Consider the following 22716-nt stretch of genomic DNA (forward strand, 5'->3'; position numbering starts at 1 on the left):
TAACATAAAGGCAAGATGGGAAGGTAAATTCTTTGCCTCTCTGATTTTCTATCTGAAACCTATACAAAAAAAGGACATTTCGATTTTATGAGGTAACGATGGATGTTAACAAATTCACCCTGCGTCTACGGTATCTGTCTGCAGTGAAGAATCTAATAAGCCTTAAAAGAAAGTAAAAGAAACTGTCACACATCTGTGTACTCCAGGAAAACTGAAACAAAAATTATTCTGTATATACAAAAAAAAAAAAAAAAACAGTTTCCTGAGAACTTTTTGAGCACAGTCTGTGAAAAAATGAAAACTATTTAAAATGTAAATAGCACACTATTTTATGGAAGATATGCAGGCAGATGTTGTGTTTTTTTTATTATTGCTTTCTCGCTGAATGAGAGGAAGGATTTGGTTTCATAATGAAATACATGTATTTTCTACAGTTTCCCTTTGTTTGTTGGTTTGTAATGGACTGCTGGCAAGTAAAGCTCATCTGATTTTTTTTTTTGTAATTGTCAGCTTTTTGAATGTACAAAGGAGTGCAATGTGTTTTCTATTTAAAAAAATAATAATTTTACTTTCTGAATATGTAAAGGCTTGTTTTTATTATCATATCAGAAATACTGGATTCCAAATGCTGCAACTTCATGAAGTGATATTTGTTTTATATTTTGTTTTATCACTTTTATATTATTAAATGTATGACCTTTATTGTATATATGCCTGACTGGTCCTCTTCAAGCTCGTGTAACTTTGTGAACACTAATGTCAAATGATCTGATTAAAATCAGTTTGTAAAAATCTGGTGTTTTGTCATAAATAAACCACAAGGCAGAAAAGATTACTGGTTGACTTCTGCTGCGAATGGAAAAAATAACAGTAGCCAATAAGAACCAGGCTGACTACAAACAGCAGGCCAGGAGCTAATAAATCTCTGTCCACTTTACTAAACACTTCTCTTAATTTTAGTTTAAAACATTTTTTAAAAAGTCTATGCACTGTGGTCTGGAGATGTCTACAGGAGTTAGTATGCTAACCAGCTAGCCCCAGCCTGTCCTGTCTCTTAATAACACTTTGTACCAAAAAAGGTGATAGTCTGATAGCCCTGGCAGGGCTGGGAGATGTAAAGGCATCTAATTTGCTACTTAGTAAACAAAGTAAATTCACAAAATGTAGAAAGAAAGGAAATATTTTAACACCTGTTTTCCTCACAGATCAGAAAAATACAGTTGTTCTCCCTTTAACTTAAGAGAAGCTTAATTATCTGTTTACGTCATTGTAAAACACGCGTAATTCAAATGTAATGAAACAAAACTCACCAAAATAGTCTTGGTTTGTCTTTCCACAATCACCTCTGGTTCATCAAAATAAATCCTCAATTCACGAGAATGTGAAAATATACCGTCTCTACAGTACATGCCATTTTGGCCTATTGCTGATATCTAACTCTCTCACAGTCTTCTGCCACTGCACCTCTCTCCTGTCCCGGGCTGCCTTATCTTCACGTCCCTACAGTCGAGGATGTAATGGATATTGAGTTCTTTTACAAAATATATGTATTTTTACATTGTAATATATCAATATAATGTATATCAAGATAGTATATATGGATATAAAAAGGATCATGTCATGGTGCTGACCTGTGCCCTGTAAGTAGTTGCACATTGAAAAAGGGTTTGGGAGAAAAACATCTAACTAATCTAACATCCATGTAGTAACTTTCCTGAGCATTAAATCACATCTTGCAGTGTTCTACAGCCAGCATCAGTCAGGTGCATTTGAAAGCTCCGGAAAGCTATTATGTTGTAGACCTTTACACACATACGATAATGGAAATGTCACATGAAAAAATTGTATCTAGTTTGCACATACAAGATGATTTCACCATTATGGAAAATTCACTGAGTTTCATGTAGAAGGGGAGATTCTCAAACTCATATGGACCCAAAATAAGAAAATGACATGTACTATACTCATTCTTATTCATCATAAACACACCTTATTGCATTTTCTCATATACGTAAGACGAAACATAAGAGATGATGTGAGGCATATAGATACATGTTTGACTCATCACAGTACAATTCATCTCAAATAGCTTAACCAGCATATCGTTGCACTGTATATACTGTTTCAGTGACTCACACGATCTTTCAAGGGAAAAAGCTGACTGATGAGCACACTGTCACATACGAGCGGTTTCAACAACCGGATAGCGGAAAATAACCACAAAACATTTTTATGGTTCTAAATCCCCCCATGTGATGATGATAATGACCTGTGTGCTCAGTTTCAAATACAGTCATTCAGCATTGTTGCTCATTTTAGGTACATTTAAGATTAAACATTTTAGTTTTAACCTTTCCATTCATAAAAAGCTTAATGTAGGCACAGAAAAAAAGTGAGTGCAGACTATGTATTTAGTGACAATAGAGAGTAACGTTTACTTTTACATTAACTTCACATAATTTGAATATCAAAGTGCTCTATTTGTGGAAAGGTTTATTTATTATCTTAAAGATGACCCACATAAATTGTTTGAGATGTCATGATTGTACTTACCAAAAGAAAACAAGAAACAAAATTTCAAAGACCTTATCTTTTGTAGGATTATTTTTCTCTTTTTACTTGATAATAGAGCAGGTCAGAAAGTATCAGGAGAGAGAGCAATGGATATGATATGATATATATGATATTTGAATGTCAAATTCAATTATTTTTGCATAAATTCTAGGAAATGAAAAGCTGGATTTGTAGAAAGAGAGGAGAGAAACAGAAACAGGACACATGATGACTGAATTGGCTCCAAACTTATTATAATTTAAGGTTATTATAAATTGCTTTCATTTTGGTATCTTGTCCGAAATTCAGCAGAAGATCTCTGACCTTTTTTAACCACAAACCACGCCCACGTAGTCGAAGTTCCTCCAACACCCTCTATAAAATGGACTTGATCCTGCTGTCAAACCATCTTCAACAGAAGCAACACATCATCAGCATGGTGAGTACTCTCTATAGCAACATACTATTAAGTGTAAGATGATACAGTCGAGCAAAGACAGACGCCACAATTAATGATGCTTTAGAAGATGGTGGATAAAAGATAATACGGAAATTAGTCATCAGGCAGTCGAGATTTGACACAATTTTTAACGTTTCATGTTAATTCTCAAGCAATATGGACAAACACCGATTAAAATAACAAAACAGAATCTCTCTGAGTGAATTGAGAAATGTTTGTTGCTTTTTATTTTATTGAAAATAGATCAAAAGCCAAATGGACTGAAACTTTACTACTCCAATCAGGGACTTTATCATTGCTTTACTGCTAAAGCCACACTGTAAATTTTACAAGTTTCCTCAATTTCTTTAAGTAAAATCACTTTGTCACTTTGAATTAACACTTTGCAGCACTGTCTATTTCTTTTTAACCTATAGAGACATAAAAAAAAAGAATCTTTTCAATGGAACAAGAAAAATGTAGACTCGCCTTTGGCTGTGATTTAATCAGTTAGTTCTTAAAAAGAAATATTTAGGTCTTTACTCTGTAAAATCGGACAAAGTGACTTAACTAAAATAATCTATGGTGGATAAAACATGATAAAGTGCCCTTCAGGTGTCCTTTCTGGACGCTTGTGCCTCACCGCATACAGCTGGTGCCCTTTATATTTTTCGTCCCTGCCCCTCAAACATCCTGAGTCCACCACTGTCCACTTTGCATGCTAATTCTGAGGTTATCGGTTTCCTGACTATTTTTAAAGTAAAGTCATCTTTTAAAATTTACAGTGTTTGTGGCAGAATCAATTAACAAAGACACCTGATGTCTGCTACAGTAATCAATCAATTACAGTAATCGAGATCTTGAAAATTTCCAGTAAATTTTGAAATCAAAGACACTTTCCAATTCAATTGTTCCTTGTTTGCATTCCATTGCTGTGATTCACCCAAAAATTGCCACAGATTTTTTTAAGTAAAGTAATTAAAAAATCATGGAAACTGGCTTTTAAAAAGTAAAGTTAACTTTAAAATTGTACAGTGTATGTTGAAAACTGGGGTGATGTGATCCTCTTATGTCTCCAGTTTCATTCTATCACTGTAATATTCTTGTTTTTTATCATTTGTTGTGGTATCAGTACTGTATCCTTCTAGAAAATAATAATCACTTTACAGGTGACAGTAGTACTGTAGGCTATCACAACACTGAGCTGTAGTAAAGCCAGTGGTACCAGTAATAGCAGAACAATAATCACTGTCCTCTCCTCAGCTCCTCTTACCGATGCTCGTCCTGCTCTCCGCTGTCGTCTGCGGTGCCTCAGCGCAGGTCTCCGACCGCACCTATAAGCACAAGGACCCGCTCACAGGGGCAACCCTCATCTGTGACATGTGTCCGCCCGGCAAGCACATGGCCGCGCACTGCACGGCCACCACGCCCACCATATGTGAGGCGTGCCAAGCCGAACACTACACCGAGTTGTGGAACTACCTGTCCAGGTGTCTGTACTGCAGCAACTTCTGCGTTGGCAACCAGGTGGTGGAGAAGGAGTGCACAGCGACAGCCAACAGGGTGTGCCGGTGTATGGAGGGCTTCTACGGGGCCGATGACTTCTGTATCAGACACAAAGAGTGCGCGCCCGGGCAGGGTGTTCTAACCAAAGGTATTTAACAAGGGAATGAAAGTTTCCTTTTTTAGCCTCCTTGTTTTCTTGTTTGTAAGATTTTTATCTTACTTTCAGTCTGCATCAATCAGGCAATATTTTACAAGAGTAACAGCCAAAAAAAACAACTGGATTAAAGGGTAAATTTGAGACAGCGCGATAATCTGGGCTCTAATGGTATTTAGAGAACAATATAATGACACCAAATGCATTTCTTTTTCTATAGGTTCTTCACAAATGGACACTGTTTGTGAAAATTGTCCCGAGGGCTCCTTCTCCAACTCATCTTCTGCGCTGGAGACGTGCGTAAATCACCAGGTATGCGCAAGCGGACAGATTGCGCTCCTCTCTGGCTCCATTTACCACGACACAGTGTGCGGCACCTGCCAGGATTTTGCAAATGGAGGTGTGTACTCTGTGTAGTTTATTTTAAACACTCACTTCTCACAGTTATGGCAGAATTTCAACAAAAGTTTGGATTTCAAACTCACGCGGTTCCTTTCTTCTCAGGTGAGACGTCCAGGGAATTCTACTCAGGGTTCTTCAGTATGCACAGGATGCGCGTGACGAAAATTAAGAAATTTGTCAGCAGGTGAGCACACAAGCTGTGATCCCCTCAGTAGATCACTTTATCTCTCTCTTTACTTCTTCCTCGCACCTCTCCAACACATAGATGCTAATAAACCATCATCTCCCTCCATCAGGTACATTCATAAGTCAGGGGAGAGGCACGACATGCACACACCTGTCTCCAGACAGAGAGGTCCTCTCATGGATGAAATCAGAGCTTGGCTGGCCGGGGCTTCACAGGAGCAGCTGAAGAGACTGCCAGAGATGCTGAGGGCCACACAGCTCACCGCCATGGCAGAAAAACTAGAGAAGAGGCTAGAAGAGATTAAGCAGAGTCCAAACTGTATTTCAGTTTAACGCTGATGTTCTCAAATGACTGACAGAGTCTCATATGTAGTTTAGAATAACACATTGGCCTACCTCTTTCTCTCATTTGGCATTTTTGCCCATTTGAAAACAAGTAGTTTAACCTTTTTTTACCTGTTAACTGAGAGTGTCTGTAAGGTTGAAGTATTTATGTTGCTGATCTGGATACTAAATGAAGGCTGTCTTCAACAATATGTTGGATACCATACTGCCTTCAGTCTTGTTTGTGTATTTTAAGTCAGACCATTTTTTGTTTATAAGAAAGGAAACATAACAAACTGTACAAATTTGGGAGAAATTTCACAAATAACTGTAAAATATGGAATTACAAGAATGACAGTATCACATAGAAACTCAGGTTTGGTAAGCTATGACTCAATTGAATGTTATCATATAAATGTATGATGTTCTGTGAAATTGTGTGATGTCGAGCTGAAAACTTTTACATGTCACTCAGGCAGCTAAATAAAGTATTTGTTGCATTTTTACAATGGTTGTAACCTGCTCAATCAAGAAAACCACTGTGGCAGCCTGCAGGGTGTAATTTAACCAAATCACCACTAGGTGTCACCATCTTTCCTCTGCTGCTCTGCCTAAACAAGAAGACTGTAGCTGCAGCCTGTCTCTCATTGACTTACTGTAATAACTATTACAACAAGACCATGGTCAGTGTTATAGTGACCTAAAATAATTATGTCACTTTATTCAAAAGTTTGTTTGTTTTTTTAAAGTTCAGAATAGACAAGATGTAAAAAGTTGTCAAATGTGCGTGTATTTCTCAGGGAATAATCCATGGATTTTGATGAAAAGAATCAGGCGTATTTAGGTGGCTGGTATCTATGAGTGAGTAGAATTTGACGCAGAGCTTAATAAAATCCGTACTTAAGTTTTATTTTATATTGGTTTCGGTTTGACTGAATTCAAGGAGGTGTGCGCTCTACTGGGTGCCATTCTAGTGTTAGTTATGGTCAGGCTGTACACTGTCATACTTTCACCGTGATGATAACACTTACTCTGGAAATTATTGGATTTGAAATTTCCTTAACTGAATTCAAATAATTAATTTCTTTTGTGACGACATTTCCTGTCTCATTGATAAAATGCATATATAGACTATTCCCACTACAGGTGCAGCTGTACAGTTTCTGGTATTTCCAATTATTTTGTATTATATTTTTAACATAAAAAGGGAATAGGCCTCTCTGCAGGGGTATCACTCCTGTTCCCACAGGGATTTAGACTCTAGCTGCACATGTAGGAGTGATTTCAGAGCCCTTCCTATGGGCTACTTATAGTAGGTCAGTATTAATCTCCTACATTATGACTATTATCCATTGGGAGTAATAGGAGTTCAGCCTAGGGGATTGGGATCCCGTGAAAACCTTCCAAGGACCGCTAGAGGTCCCTGGTTCCCAGCTTGGGCACCGCCTGTGCAGCCTGCTCATTAATATCAGTCTGACACCACCACCACCACCACCACCACCACCCACGCCCCCTCCTGCCACGCCACACCGCGCCGGCATCGCATCGGCTCCCTGGCTGTCGCATCACCGAGCGGGGAGGGGCCCGGGTCTCCTCCATTGGCTGCCGCTGCTGTATTACCGACAGCTTTACGGTAGGGCCCCGGCCGGAGAGGATGTGCTTGTGCGTGAGCGGTGCTCTGTTCATCTCCCCCGAGGCGCAGAATCTGCGGGATTTCAACATGATTTTAAGAAGCCTCTAGCGGTGTTTTGTGTCGTACCTTCCCCTCAGCGCACAACCTCTGAACCCGCTTCAACCCGAAGAGAGATGCGCTCGGATAAACGCGGGTACATTGTCCGGACACCGCGAGAGGAGAGGAGCATGTAACCGGGAGAAACGCACCGGCGGCGGCGGCGGACTCCACCTGACACCCCCCCTCACAATCCTAGCCTTCTCTGACTGAACTCTTCTGGCTGTGTTTCTTTGTTATTTTTTTATTTTTGTGGATATTGTCTTCAGCAAAATGAGCGAAGAAGTGTCAGAGGTCCCCAAAGAGCTTCTGGGTAAGAACAGACACGGATCATTTGTAGCCATGTGTCCGGACTGGAACAATCACAGATGCTGTCTCCAGCCCACAGTGTGCATGGCTCCACAGTCAGGACTGTACTGACCTTAATGAACTGCTACAGTCAGATAAATCCCATACATGCATACACTTTACAGGCATGCTGAGACACAATAGTCAAGCTATCACCTCCCATAGTGGTGATCATACCCAACCCATCCCCAGTTCTGTTTATATTAAATTCTAGTGAAGGGTTAGTAAAATATGCTGTGTGTATATAAGCTGTGTACACACAGAGCACTGCTGCTGTTGTTGATCAAGGTGCTTGTACTGGTGATGTACTGTGGACTACACCATAGTCTATATTTGGAAGAAAATCCAAATAGTTTAGATGTGAGTGGCCAGCCTGTCATTCCCTCTGCTCATAACTTACAGGCTTATTTTCCACACTTAAGCCTCCTTCTGTCTGCCAGCTTTCTTCTGATTTATTTGTCCTGGTTGTGGACATACCTTTAGAGTCCTCGCAGGCTGTTTGGCTCCAGCTCAGGGTGTCTTTGTTTGGCAAAGTGGCTCAGTTTTTGACACCTCACTGCAATGTTGGATTAGCTTTCTCTCCATCCCAAGTGGACGCACACACTCGAGCCCACGGTGTTCCTCTCTGGCTCTGTTTAGATCTTAAAGAGACTTAAAGTGCATGCTGGAGTGTAGATGAGGCTCAAAGGAAAATGCTTGGTCATGCAGTCACTTGGTCAGGCATGCATTCATTCACTGAGTCACTGAGTTTCTCAGGCAGTCAGGCGCTTTTTTTACTCTGTCAACGTATCTGTGGTCTCATAACGAGACTGGTGCCCTCACGAGGCTGTCGGTTTCTGTGTTATTTGGCCTGTTTTGGCTCTCATAAGGAAGAAGGGGCAGAAGCTTTTTCAGTTTGATGTGGGAATTTCAACCCGGTGATGTTAAAGTATTCTTAGCATAGCGTCTTACTAAATGTGTTAAGTATAAACCTTAAAGGAGAAGTTTGCCCCAAAAATGAAAATTCAGACATTACAAACAAAACCCCATCTTCTTCAGTTGTTGCGGAGAATGCTGTGACGCTGTTTTGCTGTGCAGCTCCAGAAATGTTTTGTGGACTACGAAACTTCACCTGATTTCCCACCAGCATGATTTAGATAATGAATGATTCATTTTTGGGTGAACTTATCCTTTAAGTTTCCCCTTAAGTAGCTTCAGAGTTGTTAAACTCATCTTGTTTCACTCCAGCTCTTCATTTAAGCTGCACAGTGTTTACACTGAGAGAAATATTCAAAGATGAGATGTGTGTTTTTGTGGCTGGATCCTTCTATCAGTTGGAAATATCCCTGAAATGTCTTGTTGGTTTGTTATATACACATTTCCCCAAAATTCAGCCAGACATATTTGGTATCATTGGATGCAGGTGAGTCCTCTGAAAGTGCTTTGGATGTGCACATCTTCCCGTTTTTACAGCTTTGCACTGACCATTCAGGTGATCCTGAGCTCCAGAGAACTTAATGAAATGCTTTCAGTTTCTAAAATAGACATTCCTACGAGATGTTAAGCCTGCTGACAGGCTGATAACCTGTTTAAATGGGTAATTATGTGTTTCTCTGACTGTAAATTAAGGTCGTTTCCAGATTTTTTTTTTCATACTTGAGTCCGCAAGTTCTCCATTTTTATCACCTCTCTTCAACAATTTTCCCTGTCCAAGCTGACTAATTTGCCCAACAATGCACACTTAACATGAGCAATTTCTGTTTGTCATGAGATCCTATTGTCATGACGTGTTGTCTGGAAGAGTATATAACCAGCCATTGTTGGAAACATTCACTGGTGCGGGTGATTCAGCATTACACATGATCCCTCTTGGCATCCAGCACATAGAAGGAATATCAGCTACCTGGTCTCGGAGGATTAGCTGAAGATGCAAAAACTAAAAACACAACTGCTTTCAAGGAACTAACATGGATTACTTGAGGTGCACACATTTAGAAACTGTGTACTCAAACAATTACCATGTCTGGGAAACATTTTTCTGTCCGTGTGAAAGGACTCGGTTCCCCAATTCAACAGAGTTCAAGAACTTGAAAAGATAATTTTTTTGGCGAAGCTTTAAAATTCATTCTTGATTTCTTTGAATGCACACAAAGAAATGCTGGTAGATGAGGTCACATCAAACAACTTCCTAATTTATTCATGTTTCATACTGAATAAATTAATTTCTGTCTTACAATTACCCTTTTTTGTTCAAATTTGTTTGACTCATTCAATAGTCTACAACCAGTCCATCGCATGTTATTTCGATGATCTTAAACACCTCCAGTAGGGTTGTACCGATCCGATCACGTGACTCGGAAATCGGGGCCGATCACGCCACTGAAGACTCGATCGGGACTCGGACGTTACGACCCGATCAGAGATCGGTTTTATATATATTTATTTAGTCATTATTTGTATTAGATTGTTGATATATGGGCTATTGGTGATTCAAAATAAAAAAAATAAAATGAGTATTTACTACCACCGTTTACGACATGCGCATGCGCAGAAGACCAGCACGCCAGTTTGTTTTGAAGCGGAGTGGCGAGTTGTGGCGCACCATGTCTGCTGTGTGGAAGTATTTTAAAGTGAGTGACGAGAACGATGCAGTTGCAAACTGTCAGATGTGTAAATTTGGGATATCGAGGGGTGGTAAAATATAATAAAAAATAAGGGACACCTTGGATAGTTTTCTTCGATCTTTTTAATTTTTTAAATGTATTATAAGAGTATCGGATCGGGACTCGGTATCGGCAGATACTCAAAAATCAAAGGACTCGGACTCGTATCGGGGGCAAAAAACCCTGATCGGAGCATCCCTAACCTCCAGCTGTTTGCTCTTTGGAGTGACAGCTAAAACACCACAGGTTTGATCTGTGACACCATCAACACACACATCTGGATTGGTTGAGGGTCATTGAATGAGACTTTAGGAGCTTGTGAATTGTTTGTTTGAGCTTTTACAAGGCCATAGGTCCCCCATTTCCCCACCTCCCACACAAGTCCCCCACTCATGTCCTAATATGAACCACCGGGCAGCTGGTTACTAATATATCCAGTCCTGTCACAATTTTAATGAATGAGCAGAAATACTGAATTAAAAATGATATATGAGGGACTGTCAGGAGCTTTTCCTGTCTGGGGCCAAAAACTGCTTGGGCTCATTAAAACATAGAAGGTTTCATTTTGTGTAGAGACCCACTGGAGACATCTCTGTGACTTATTGGATGTCTGAGACTTAGTTTTAGAGAAGCTGCAGCAGGAAATAGTGCAGATTCTCAGGCTGGCAGATGAACCACTTTGCACTTTTCCTAATTATTAGTTTCACTTTGATCTGATGATGGTTTGAGGATGCCTGTAGGCGAGGATATACACATGCCAGCACAGATGTACACACGCAGAATCACTCTCTGTCTCAGACACATGTGCACAGGCTGTCAGCCGCTGTGTGGTGGGTGAAGGAGGAGTGCGGAGAGGCGGCTGACCCAGTTCTGCTTTCTTAGCCAGGTCCCTGGCAGTGGTGACTCATGCCGGGTGTGAACAATAAAGCTAAACAACACACTCAGCATATTAAGGAATGATTATTTTCATCACTGATTAATGACAAATGGTAAATCACAAACTCCCAAGTCCAAGCTGATGTTTACAAATGACTTGTTCTGTCCAACCAACAGTGCAAACTGTGTTTGATTTATAAGTATAAAAGAAAAAAATAGAAACACAGCCTCACAGAAGCTAATTGGCATTGTTAGATATGCTAGAATGGATGCCACTATTGACCTGTCAGTCTTTCAGTCTGTCAACCACTTAAGACTACATAATATCAACAGCTGACTGATGATTGTCATGAAACTTTTATTTATCTATTTATTTTTTGTTTCGCGCCATTAAGAGAAGCTGTTAAGATTGATGTCTCGGAGTATTGGATGGATTGCCATGAAATTATAATAAGTTTTGTAACATTTCTTGCACCAACTTGCTAGTGTAAACATAACCATGTTAGCACTGTTGTTTTGAACACGTTAGCGTGCCTAAAAAATTACCATTTAGCTCAAAACATCACGACTTCAGAAAGCACCCTACAGCCTCATAGCTGCAAGTACGGCTGTAGACCCTTAAAAGAGCAGTTTGTAAGATACAGCCAGAATTGCAGTTTATAACATTCAAAATATAATCATTATCAACAGTGTGAAGAAACAACAGTGTTGATGTTATGTTAAAGATGTCTATGTTCTTTGTTGCAGAGATGTCTACTGAAGTTAGCATGCTAACCAGCTAGCCCCAGACCGTCCTGTCTAATAATAGGCTACCACTTTGTACCAGCAAGAGGCGATAGTCCGATAGATGTATGGTTTATCTTTCCACCATCACCATAGGGTTATAAAATTGAAACGACCGCTGTGGTCGCGATTCACGTTCATCATCATAGCCTTCACTAAGCATGATTTTTAATTAATTCTGTCTTATCTACTGTTTTAGCTTGGTATGTATGAGGACAAGTACACAGTTGAGTAGTTTGACTGAATGTGTATGTGTGCATTCTCAACATTTTCAGTTTCACGTTCACCACAGACGATAAGAAAAGAGATCAAATCAGACTTTAAAAGAGCTTAAGACCGGAAAAGTGGAAGCAAGATCATTCCTCCTTTGGTGTGTTGGCACATTGCTCCCCTTGTGTCAGAAATATACTGATCTGTGCTCTGTGTTAAGCCTCTGTGTGGAAGAGCCTATGGAATACAGAGATACTTTTTGTCATGCATGATAAACCACTTGACAGCAACTTTCTCTTCCCGCACCGATATTTCCAAATTGGAGTATCTCCATATTTTATCTCTTCTCTCCTCTTCTCTGTGCAGAGAGTGTGAGGGATGCAGTGGGGAGGAAGGTGAAGCTGTCGCTGAGGAAGAGAGTCAAGCTGGAGATCAAAGGAGACAAGACAGAGAACAGAGTCTTGGTGAGTCGACTCCTGCTGCTACTTTCAAGCTACTTCTTTATTAAGAGCAACACAATCTTTGTCTGTCTTTATATGTCACATTTCACTGCTCTTGAAATGCACAGTTCTCATTAAAGAACATCAAAACCCTCTATGCTTTATGCTCTCTTAAGCACTTGAAAGGCCTTCATTATTTCACAGAGAGCATCACTTCACTGCATTGTTACTCCGTCCACTTCAAGTTCATACTTTGATTTTAGTGTCATTTTCTGTGGATCAAAGATGTGAGAGATTGTGAGAAACATTCAGGGTGATGTTCGTACCATCTCCTGTCTCAGTTAGTCTGAGGACTGTTTGAGTTGGGTCAGCTGAAACGGGGAGGGCAGCATTGTAGTAATGTTGTAATGGGAAAATGTCAAAACTATTTCCAAAAGACATCATTATCTTTCAGTCCCGCTGCTCACATTCACTGTAAGTGGAACCAGTGTTATCTTAGATGCAGATGGGCTTCTTCCAGCACTAATCATCTATAAGCAGGTTTTTATAAATGATTGCCAGTATGCTTTCCAGTTTCTGGGTCGTGTGATTTCCTCTGTAGGGCATGTGTGTGCCAGCAAGACAGAAAGTGTTGCACAAGATCTGACTGACTAATGATTTATGGCAGTTCGATGAAGCGAAGCCATGGATTCAGTAAGTTACATTGCTGGCTATGACTTCGGTAATTGGCACCATTGAAGGAGACCTATTATGCTTTTTCATTTTTGTCCTTTCCTTCAGCGTGTCATATCGGTTCTTGTGCAAGGAAAAGGTCTTGAAAGGTCAAAAGGTCAAAGTACTCACCAACAGAAGCTCTTCTCTCCCACAGAGAAAAGCTCCTGAAACGCCTCGTCACTAGTCCCAGAGTAGCAGATTTATGGACTTTTAATCACGATGAACATTGGAGATGATGATATCCTTGGAAAGTGTTCTATTGTGTTATGGCTCCAAGAAGGAGTCTGATTTTGATGCAATGTGTGGCAATCGGTTGCTAAGGGTTTTGCTGTTGGTGCTGCTGTCGCTTCTACTGCTGGCTGTCCTGATCAGTGGGCCATCACTAACTTACTGTTGTTTTCAGAACACCTACGTACACACAGTATCGACTTCCCAGCATTTAAAATGTTCAGGTTTGGACTGTTTTCAGAGGTCTTTATTAAGCCTCAATAAAAAGTCATGCTGAAACAATAAAAACAGCAGCTACAGTTAAACACATTGTACCAATAGTGAGGTAATTCTTTCATCCAGTCACACCTCTGACTGCAAATCCATGTCAGCCCTTATTGCGTCTGTTGGTGGAAATAGCAGCTCAGACCATTAACTACTGGCCACGGAGCAGTAAATCCACTGAATGCTAAATAATTAATACCTGATAGATCATTAAAAATGCATATTGGCTCTTTTCTGGGCTTAAAGTGGATAAGAAGCTGAAGATAGTTGAGACAGAATAGTTTCTTGGATAAATCAGTGTCTGAGCAGGGTTCATAAAGTTTGATGCTTTAATCGGAAAGCTTTCAGTTACTGTCAATGAATCGGCACAGCATTTAATATGTGTGGCTCTGGGTGGAAATGGCAGGAGCCTTTTAGTCGTACAACTCTCAGTGGAACGAAAAGATTTTGGTTATACAGCTCTGTGTGGAATAGACAGGAGAATTAAGGTAGAAGAGGAAGTTTGAAAAGCTTTGTGAATAGCTTTGCAAAGCCAAGTTGTCTGCTTTAAGACGTGATGAAGTGTGACATTAACAGAACTATCAGTCAGACCCTCGGGCGTGTTTAACTTCAGTACATTTGTAGTTCCTGCAGGTACTTGAATGTGTCATCTAGGGACACAAGCAGAGAGAGAGAGAGAGGTGAGAGACAGAAATGATGAGCTTCACCTTCACATCTCCTGTACTCGCTAAATGAGCTGGGAGCACGCTGAGGTGGGACACAGCAGGAGAGAGCGAGTCTCCCTGCAAATTGCACTTGTCAGTTTATATAATGTAGTTATTAATTGGAGATGCATCATCACTGCAGGAATCTGGAGCCATCAGTGATATATGCGAGGGATATGGAGGTCTATAGCAATACTCATTTATAGCTCCATGTGATGAGTTTTTATCGTGACATATCGTGTAGAGTAGTGTGAGCCTTTCCAAATAAACTCGTGTGAATGTGTGGAGATAAAAAAGGAAAAATATAGTTTCCTGAGAAGTTAGTCAAGTGCTCAGTGTGAGGCAAACTCTCTCGACGCCATTATGACAACAATGTCACCGTGTGGGAGCCGGACACAGGCTCGTAGTGCGCAGATACACACAAAACAATGCAAAGAAGTGGGAGTCAGTACTGGGAAGGGAGGAATTCCAGTGGAGTGGTTCTGGTATTTCATCCAGACGCAGAGCATGAGAATGACTCGGTGAGTTTGTATCAACGCTCTGCTTGACCGGACTGAACAAATAAACCACTGTTTGTTGTTCTGCGGAAAAACAGGGTTCGAGAAAGCGATTATGCAGGAAGTGGCTCGGAGGGAACACAAACATGTCGTGGACTTGCAGCCTGTGAGTGTTGTAGTATCTAATGTTCGACATGATGGAAGAACAATATACTATCAGATTATTATGGGAACAGATGTTGTAATTAGATAAATGTTGTAAAGTGAAACACATTCTCGAGTGTGTCTGAGAAGTATGATACAGCAAAATGTTAAAGGACCAATCTGCTGATTTTACACATGAATATCACTTTACTGTCAACATGGTGGTATAATCTCTTGTGTGGCTCTTAGGTCTGCAACTATATTCATTATCAACCAAACTTAATTATCATATTCATTTATTTATTTATTTATCAAGCTAATGAGCTCGCTAGCTAAGGTGCCCGTTAATATACATTGCTATAAATGTGCCAGAATCAGCCAAAAGGCTATTTTTTTCATATGTAGTCCCTGGATAGCTGTTACATACCCTTATAAAACAATAAAAAATAAAAATGACATGCAAAGTATATTGCTTTTATTTTTAATTTTGTGCCCTTGCATTGACTTGGCTATGAATGTGCAAAACTAATAAAAAAAATGGCTTTTATATATTTACAGTAAATATATCACAGGCATGGGAAGCAACAAGAAAAAAATTACAGGGTAAATGAAAACAATAACATTACAAAAGTGTGGTCAGAAATGGAAATGAAATTGCAGTTGAGTGTGGGAATGAGTCAGAGGGTGTAATAAAGGTATCAAAACTTAACACATAACAACAACATCAAACGTGTGCTTGTACACGTTTCAGAAGAGGAAACGACGAGCAGGGAAGGCAAACTGTGTCTGATCTCTATTAACAGATGAAGATGTCAAGCAACTTACAGCGGCAATGTTGTCTGTTGGAGAATAATGGAGTTACACTGTGTGACTAATAGGAGTCAGAAAGTGACTAATTAAATTGCCTGACTAATTCTGCGGCCTGCTTCCTGTAGCTGAGAGTGTAACACACACCTATGGGTGTGACATCTAATCTCTCAACTTCAGACATTATATATTTTTGTATGAACAAAGTCGAGCTCTTTGTTCAAACCATACAGCAGCCGTAACCAGTTTCATTTTAAATGTCTACACCTACGAAATGTTGATTAAAGAATATATTGGGGTTGTGTTTGTCAGCTGAACAGCTCGGGCTGAACACATAGATGGTCTTGAATAAGTTATCTTCAATTTCCAGTTTGACATTAGTTGTATTCTTTAAGAATATATTATATGTAAACCACTATACAATGAATATTCGGCCTGATACATAACCTTTCCCGTATGGAATTTATAAAGAAGTATAAATCACCTCAAATGTCACAACAATGACAACATATCTGCCTCCCTCTGTGATGTACTTCCCAGATTTGATGTTTTTGGGCGACATTTATTAAACTTCCCTCGTCAGCTTACTGCAGCCACATACAGCCAGGAGCCTGATTTACTTCCGACAATGCTGGGCATCCATCTACAGTGTAAACTACACACATAATGAAGGGAGGAATATGGTTATTTCCACTATCAATTTGCCTGTCTGTCAAATGCACGCAAGTCTCTCCTCCTGTTTCCCGCCTAGCTCTTCTCAGACTGGGAGTGGAGCACTACAGTGCCCGAGGCGTCTCTTAAGCACACTAAAGCTTGATAGATACAGTCATCTCCCTGCTTTGAAGACGGAGGGATGAAGGAGGTAGAGATAATAACATCAGTCCATCAAACACACCCCGGGGAAGAAGAGGGGGAAAGGGGGGAGGATGGGAGAAGGAGGGAGAGAAAAGAGGGCACTGAGATGTACTGTGTAGGGCAGAGGTGATGGAGAAGATTCATGAAGAAGAAAAAACAGCTGTTCTGTAAAACTCTTAAAGCGTGACAGACAGATATAATCAGTGACATCAGTGACATTGTGTAAAGCTGGCAAGAACTGAGACAGCAGACGTTTTGAAAATAACTCGATGTAGTGTCGATCAAAGTGTATACAGATGTGTAGGATTGCTAATACCTGCTTTGTAAAGCCAGGAAATGAAATGTCTTTAAAAGAGGCTTAAGCCAGGATCAAAACTTGTTTGTGATGTTTGTCCTTTTAGCCGTGTTAGTGGCATGACTGTACTGATAGCAATGATGATCCACAGACATCCACATCCACAGGCCCCAGAAGATGAATTCTACCGAGTGGCTAATCCCCTGACTTTCCCGTAGCGCCACCAAGAGGTCGACATTTTCTGCTTTATTGAAATATTGAATGGATTGGTATGAAACTTGGTGCAGATATTGTTTGTTTTCCAGAGGTTGAACCAAAATGACTTGGGGTTTATTTCCACCATCCAATCAAAATTGAACTTTGTCATATAAACCAAAAACAACACGGCAAAAATTATACCTGCTACATCACAATTTCAGCTTTGTCACTGTAAGCATGTTAGCATGCTGCCACTAGCTTTCAGCTCAGAGCACTGCTGTGTGCACTGTAGCCTCACAGACATGGCTGTAGACTCTTAGTCTTGGTACCCACCATCTTTCACACCTTATCCACGTGTCTTAGTTGCCTAATTGCCATGATCTGTCTGTAATCTTAACCATGCCATTGTAAAGATATTGTAGAAAGTGTGAATTTTCAAACATTGGCACTGGATGTAAACAAGCTTTTGCAAATTATGCAGAAAGGAGAAAAGCTCTACTACAATGATTTTGTCAGACGTTGGGATCACAGTGGTTTCCGTTGTCCTGCCATTAGTCATGTGGCAGCGTTACTCATTCACAGATCCTTGGCTCGAGGGTCGGCGTACTGTCCAACTTCCTTTTCATCTCTCGGTGTGAATAAAGGAAAGTGTATGGGTGTGTGTTTGTCCTAGCCAGAGACTGTCACCAATAGTTAACTGCTTTATTGCATTTCATTGTTTGCTTTGTACTGTACGTGGGAGTGGCACTAACACAGCACAGACGACACAGCATGAAACAAAGCTGCTGCGCATCAACACAATTAGATCTGGAGAAGCACAGATTTTAATCTTGTTTTGACAGTGCCATGACACAGCAGTTACACCAAGCAATGAGGTTACAGAATCTTCAGGGTTTATTTTACACTTTGAAGATAATGAAGCGGGTAGTTTCACACACAGTCGCTGACTGCAGGATGTTGTAAATCACCAGCTTACAGCCCGAACACATGTCCTTAAATGTTCTTTAGAGGCTGACAATAGGAAACTTTACATTTTAAAACGACACTGCAGAGAATCATCTGTCATGCAATCATTTTGTGTCGCACAAAGTTATGGCTGAGTGAATTTTTTGGATCAATGTTGCATGAATATGGTAAAATATGGTTCTGATCCTGTTTGAAACGGTGTGTAACTAAGTGGAGAAACAGCACACCAAAGCGTTGTAGTAGCTCTCCATATATTTCTGTTTCTTTGTCCTGGAGTGTGGTTTTGACTTTTAAACCACAGGAAGTTATTCTCTCCTTCAGTCCCTCCACAAGTTACAAACACAACTCCACTTCTCGCTCTCAGTTTGTCTTGATTTTGACCTCGATTCTTTAGATAAGTTTGTAAATTGCAAATTTAGTACAGTGCAGACCACACATTTACACACATTAGCCCACATCATTTTACATGTTTGCCTCTGCGAAAAATGTATGATGTGTAGGAGCTGAAGCTGCAGCGACCCTTGTGTAACTTTCTCTGACAGATTCCTCAAACTTGTGGCTTGTCCCAACATGACTCTGCTGAAGAAAATAGGGTCACAGACCATTTTGCTAAAGAAAAATTCAGTGGTATTCCAGCATAGAGCTTGGCCAATATCGAATCTAAACACAATAATGAGAACCAAGCTGTTACAAAAGAACAATAATACCTAAAAAATTGTGTTTCTTTGCAGCTTTATTGCAGCATTTGCATACATGTTTGCCAAGGACATTTATATCTGTTATTAATTATGGTCACCTCAGTGAGAATAAATGAACTGAAATGTTTTCCCAAGGTGGAAAATGTAAAAAAATCATGCTTACATCCGAGAACAGACCAAAGCCTAGAATCTCGTCCAGCTTGTCTCTCCCGCCATCCTCCTCTCCTTCTCTTTAACCCCGAGGTCTGTCATTAGGGGCAGTGAGAAAATGGAAGTGACCCAGTTCTCTACTCCCTGATGATCACCTGTAATGTCCTCTCATGGGAACTACCACTACTATCTTTTGTTAGCCGCACTAAAACCTCTTCCTCGAAGGCTGCAGAGCAAGTTTGCAGCACATTTTAAAATTCCCTTTGATTGACTAAGATATCCAGTCTTTGCTGTAGGCTGTGAATGTTTTTGTAGCGTGGCTGCAGAAAGGTTTTAAAAATAGCCGTGGTTTTATTGCCTCGTTTACACTTTAAATATTGTTAGCTCTGGTTGTTTGGTCACTATGCAACCTTTTTTCTGGAAAGAAAGCATTTTGTCTGTTCTCTGTCTTTAAAGAGTGAGGTAACTCTACGGTTCATGATTCAAAGATGTAATCTTTCTTCTCCTCCTCTTTTTTTTTTCTACAAGTCATTCATTCAGTGGGTGTTGGTATTTTGAGATTTGTGGTCAGAGCAGAGTCTGACAAAACCACAGAGCTCTTACAAGGGTCTTCCCCGTTTAGTGTTGCTTTAATGTTTTAGGTTGGGGATCACTCTAAATATACAGTATGTATTCGGGCCGTTGCTTGGTTGAGTGGACATGAACACAGAATTACTGTTCTTTGTCCTTTAACAGAAGTTCAGCCCGAGTTCAAACAGTTATAATATTGTTTGGCACATAACCATTGTGTCGATTAAATAGTTACCTCAAAGCTTCAAAGTCCTCTGTGCTCTGTACCATAATGCTGCGGTGATTATTAATGTAATTGGGGTGACATTCAGAGCTAACCGAGCAGAAAAAATGTGTCAAACAGGTCACCAACTCCCTGCTGAGTATATATAGTACAGTACTGCAGCGGCTGCAACAACTCGTAAGTGGGAGCAGAAAATGATTTAATGATTTTTTTCTTTTACTCTTGAGCTTAACGCCTCCTCATATGTTGATCAAAAAACAGGACAAAACAGTTCATACTCCAAAAAATGAAGGATGCACGTGACACTGATTATTGCAAAAGGCCAAAATGATTCATCTGGTTTTCTCTTGACATCTAAATATGAAAGTGACATGTCCCACTTTGTTGTTATATTCAATTCACCTTCGTGCTGAGAGGTGACGGTGTCAAATATAGTTCAGTCCAGCTGTGAGACGTGAATGGTGGCTTGTTTCCTCCCTCACACAGATTAAATTATGGATATAGTTCAACATTTGGTGTTCTCAGTCTGAAATAATCTCATTGGGTACACTTCTCCTTCTGTGCAAACAGAGCACCGTGTTCTCTCCTCATGCATTTAAATTGGATGAAAGCACCTAAAAAACACTCCACAGCGATTCCTCTCAACTGAGGCTGATTTGCTGTGTCACACTGTGACCAATTCAGCCAGAGCCGTTTGTCAGAATTGGCTGAACGCAGATGCTAGTTTAGGTTAGTCAGGGAGTCTAAGTTTAGCTCACTGTGCACCCACACCATGTTATCAGATGGTTAGTGTCTGCCTCTCTTACCTCTGAGTGGTTTGGTGACTGTCAAGTGCAGATCACACTCGACTGACTGAGTGAGCCAGTTAATTAGGATGAATTTTGTGTGGAGTTGATTCTCAGTTCTTGTGCGTGTAATTGTTGGGTCCAATTCTGCCTTGTGTTGTGTAGTGGACATGGATCACACTGTCTGGGTCTGCCATTTAGCGCTTTACTGCAAAGCAGCAGAAATGGCAGGAAACAGCACAACCTGTCTGAATTTGTAGAGAAACCATTGACAGGGCTGCAACTGATGAGTATTTTAATTATCCACTAATCTGCCAATTTTCATGATTAATCAACTTATAGTTTAGTCTATAAGAAATTCTGGTCATCACAATTTCTTGGAGCCAAAAGTGACGTCATCAAATAGCTTCTCTTGTCCACCTAACAGTGCTAGCAGCTGGAACCAGCAACTGTTTGCATGCTTACTGGATAGAAAGTAAATTAATGGCCAATCATTTTCATAAGGAATTAATTGTTTCAGTCGTTTTTCCAGCAAAAAATATCAAAGAAAGTAATATAAATAAGTGTTGATGTGTACCTTTCAAAATAAAACAAAATCTCCATTATTTAGCTCAACAACATAGTTTTATTTCTGTTGTACATTTATTCATACAGCGGTGTGTGTGCGCTGAATAACTTCTTGCCCATATTTTTCTTAGTGAGAGAAAAACATTCCCTGTGTGGACATTTTTTCTTTTTTTTTTTCAGAATAATGTTGAACATGCTCGTTTTGTCCTAAAGTGTGTTCACCCACTGTCACATTTTAGAGGCTGAGTATCTCTCAGTTCTCACTCTCATGCTGAACAGGGACTTTATCTTATAGCAAGGTTTAGCATGTTTCCAGCTCACAATGAATGCCCTACAAAAGCCTCCCTGGAGTGATATTAACCAGCAACATAACCTGGACCCAATGCAAGCCCCGCCCACAGTCATTCATCTTCATTATCTCATAGGTCAGGGTCATTGTCACTCAGACAGTCTCAGTAATATGATTGACCCTGCTTCAGGTCATTGGCTTGATAGGTTTGGTTTTTATAATCTCATAGCGGTGACTTCCAGTGGGTCTGGTTTCAACAAGGATCAAAAAAGGAAATGAGGTCTTGTTAGAAGCTCTTTTTGACCATTTTTCCATTTTTGATTACATAAGTAAATGTCGTAATTTGAGTTTTGTTCTGATTCTGCACATTTATCGCCTCATATGCACATGCTGAACTGATCTAACTGGTCCTGTTTGGCCTTACTGTGGGAAAAGTGGATGTGATAGTGCAATGGCCTGGTTGGTACAGTGTCAGTCTGCTCACTGGATATAATTGAATTGGGGTTTATGGGTCACAGCAACAGTCAGAATTGATTGGATGATAATGACATTTGTGTAGTGCAACTGTAGTCTCAAAGTAAAAAGCCACAAAACCAGTCCGGTCTAATCATTGTGATTGTTTTCCATCAAAACAGTGCATAATGTGCCTCCTCTACAATAACTTGCCTGTCATTTTTACGGGAATTTATCTTCAAAGCCACTTTTTAATCTTGAGGATTATTCAGACCATGTGTTAAAACCTGATCAATAAAGATTAGAAGAGAGTCGCATGTGTATGATATCAGTTTGTCTCTGCCTTGAAGGTCTTTGCTGGCACATGTGCAGGTCTTTCTCAGCAGAACCGCTGCACTGACTTTACTACCAGCGCTGTCATATGCTTTTGCTGCACAGTTGGTTTTTATGGTGTCCTTGCAGTTGATGTTGCATTACTGTTTCTGTCATCAATGCAAACTGCTAGCATTTGTCCTCCATTGTTCTGTCTGATCTGGTTTCATTTAATAGTTTAGTAGTCATATTTATGATGTTATTAGACATGATATACAGAACTGATAGAGGGTTGTAAAGGAAATATCCTCCCTGGTCTTTTTATTCTGGGTCTGTGTGTGCAGTCGTGTGTGGCAGTGTGTGGGGGTGCCCATCATGAGGGTGGATTTTGACAAATCAGTAATA

The 22716-nt window shown here is 40.2% G+C and overlaps 2 protein-coding genes across 2 annotated transcripts in view; both read left to right on the forward strand.

Moving 5' to 3' along the window:
• Positions 1-4267: 4267 nt before the first annotated feature.
• Positions 4268-5587, forward strand: LOC141012060 (tumor necrosis factor receptor superfamily member 11B-like). The gene is made up of 4 exons (XM_073485440.1): positions 4268-4646; positions 4873-5052; positions 5157-5238; positions 5351-5587. The coding sequence occupies exons 1-4, from the start codon at positions 4268-4270 to the stop codon at positions 5571-5573; spliced, it is 864 nt and encodes a 287-aa protein (XP_073341541.1). The 3' UTR covers positions 5574-5587.
• A 1663-nt stretch (positions 5588-7250) lies between these two features.
• LOC141011447 (F-actin-uncapping protein LRRC16A-like) overlaps positions 7251-22716 on the forward strand; it is a 72528-nt gene continuing 57062 nt past the window's right edge. Inside the window, exons 1-2 of the mRNA XM_073484604.1 lie at positions 7251-7606; positions 12519-12616. Coding sequence (XP_073340705.1) covers positions 7567-7606; positions 12519-12616 — 138 coding nt within the window. The 5' untranslated portion in view covers positions 7251-7566. The remainder of the gene's footprint in view (positions 7607-12518; positions 12617-22716) is intronic.

Source organism: Pagrus major, chromosome 17 (assembly GCF_040436345.1).
Source record: "Pagrus major chromosome 17, Pma_NU_1.0".
Taxonomy (NCBI): Eukaryota; Metazoa; Chordata; class Actinopteri; order Spariformes; family Sparidae; genus Pagrus; species Pagrus major.

Coding starts and splice junctions, on each gene's coding strand:
- LOC141012060 (XM_073485440.1), top strand. CDS start 4,268: ATGCTCGTCCTGCTCTCCGCTGTCGTCTGCGGTGCCTCAGCGCAGGTC. Junction 4,647..4,872: donor GCAGGGTGTTCTAACCAAAG/GTATTTAACAAG, acceptor CTTTTTCTATAG/GTTCTTCACAAATGGACACT. Junction 5,239..5,350: donor ATTAAGAAATTTGTCAGCAG/GTGAGCACACAA, acceptor TCCCTCCATCAG/GTACATTCATAAGTCAGGGG.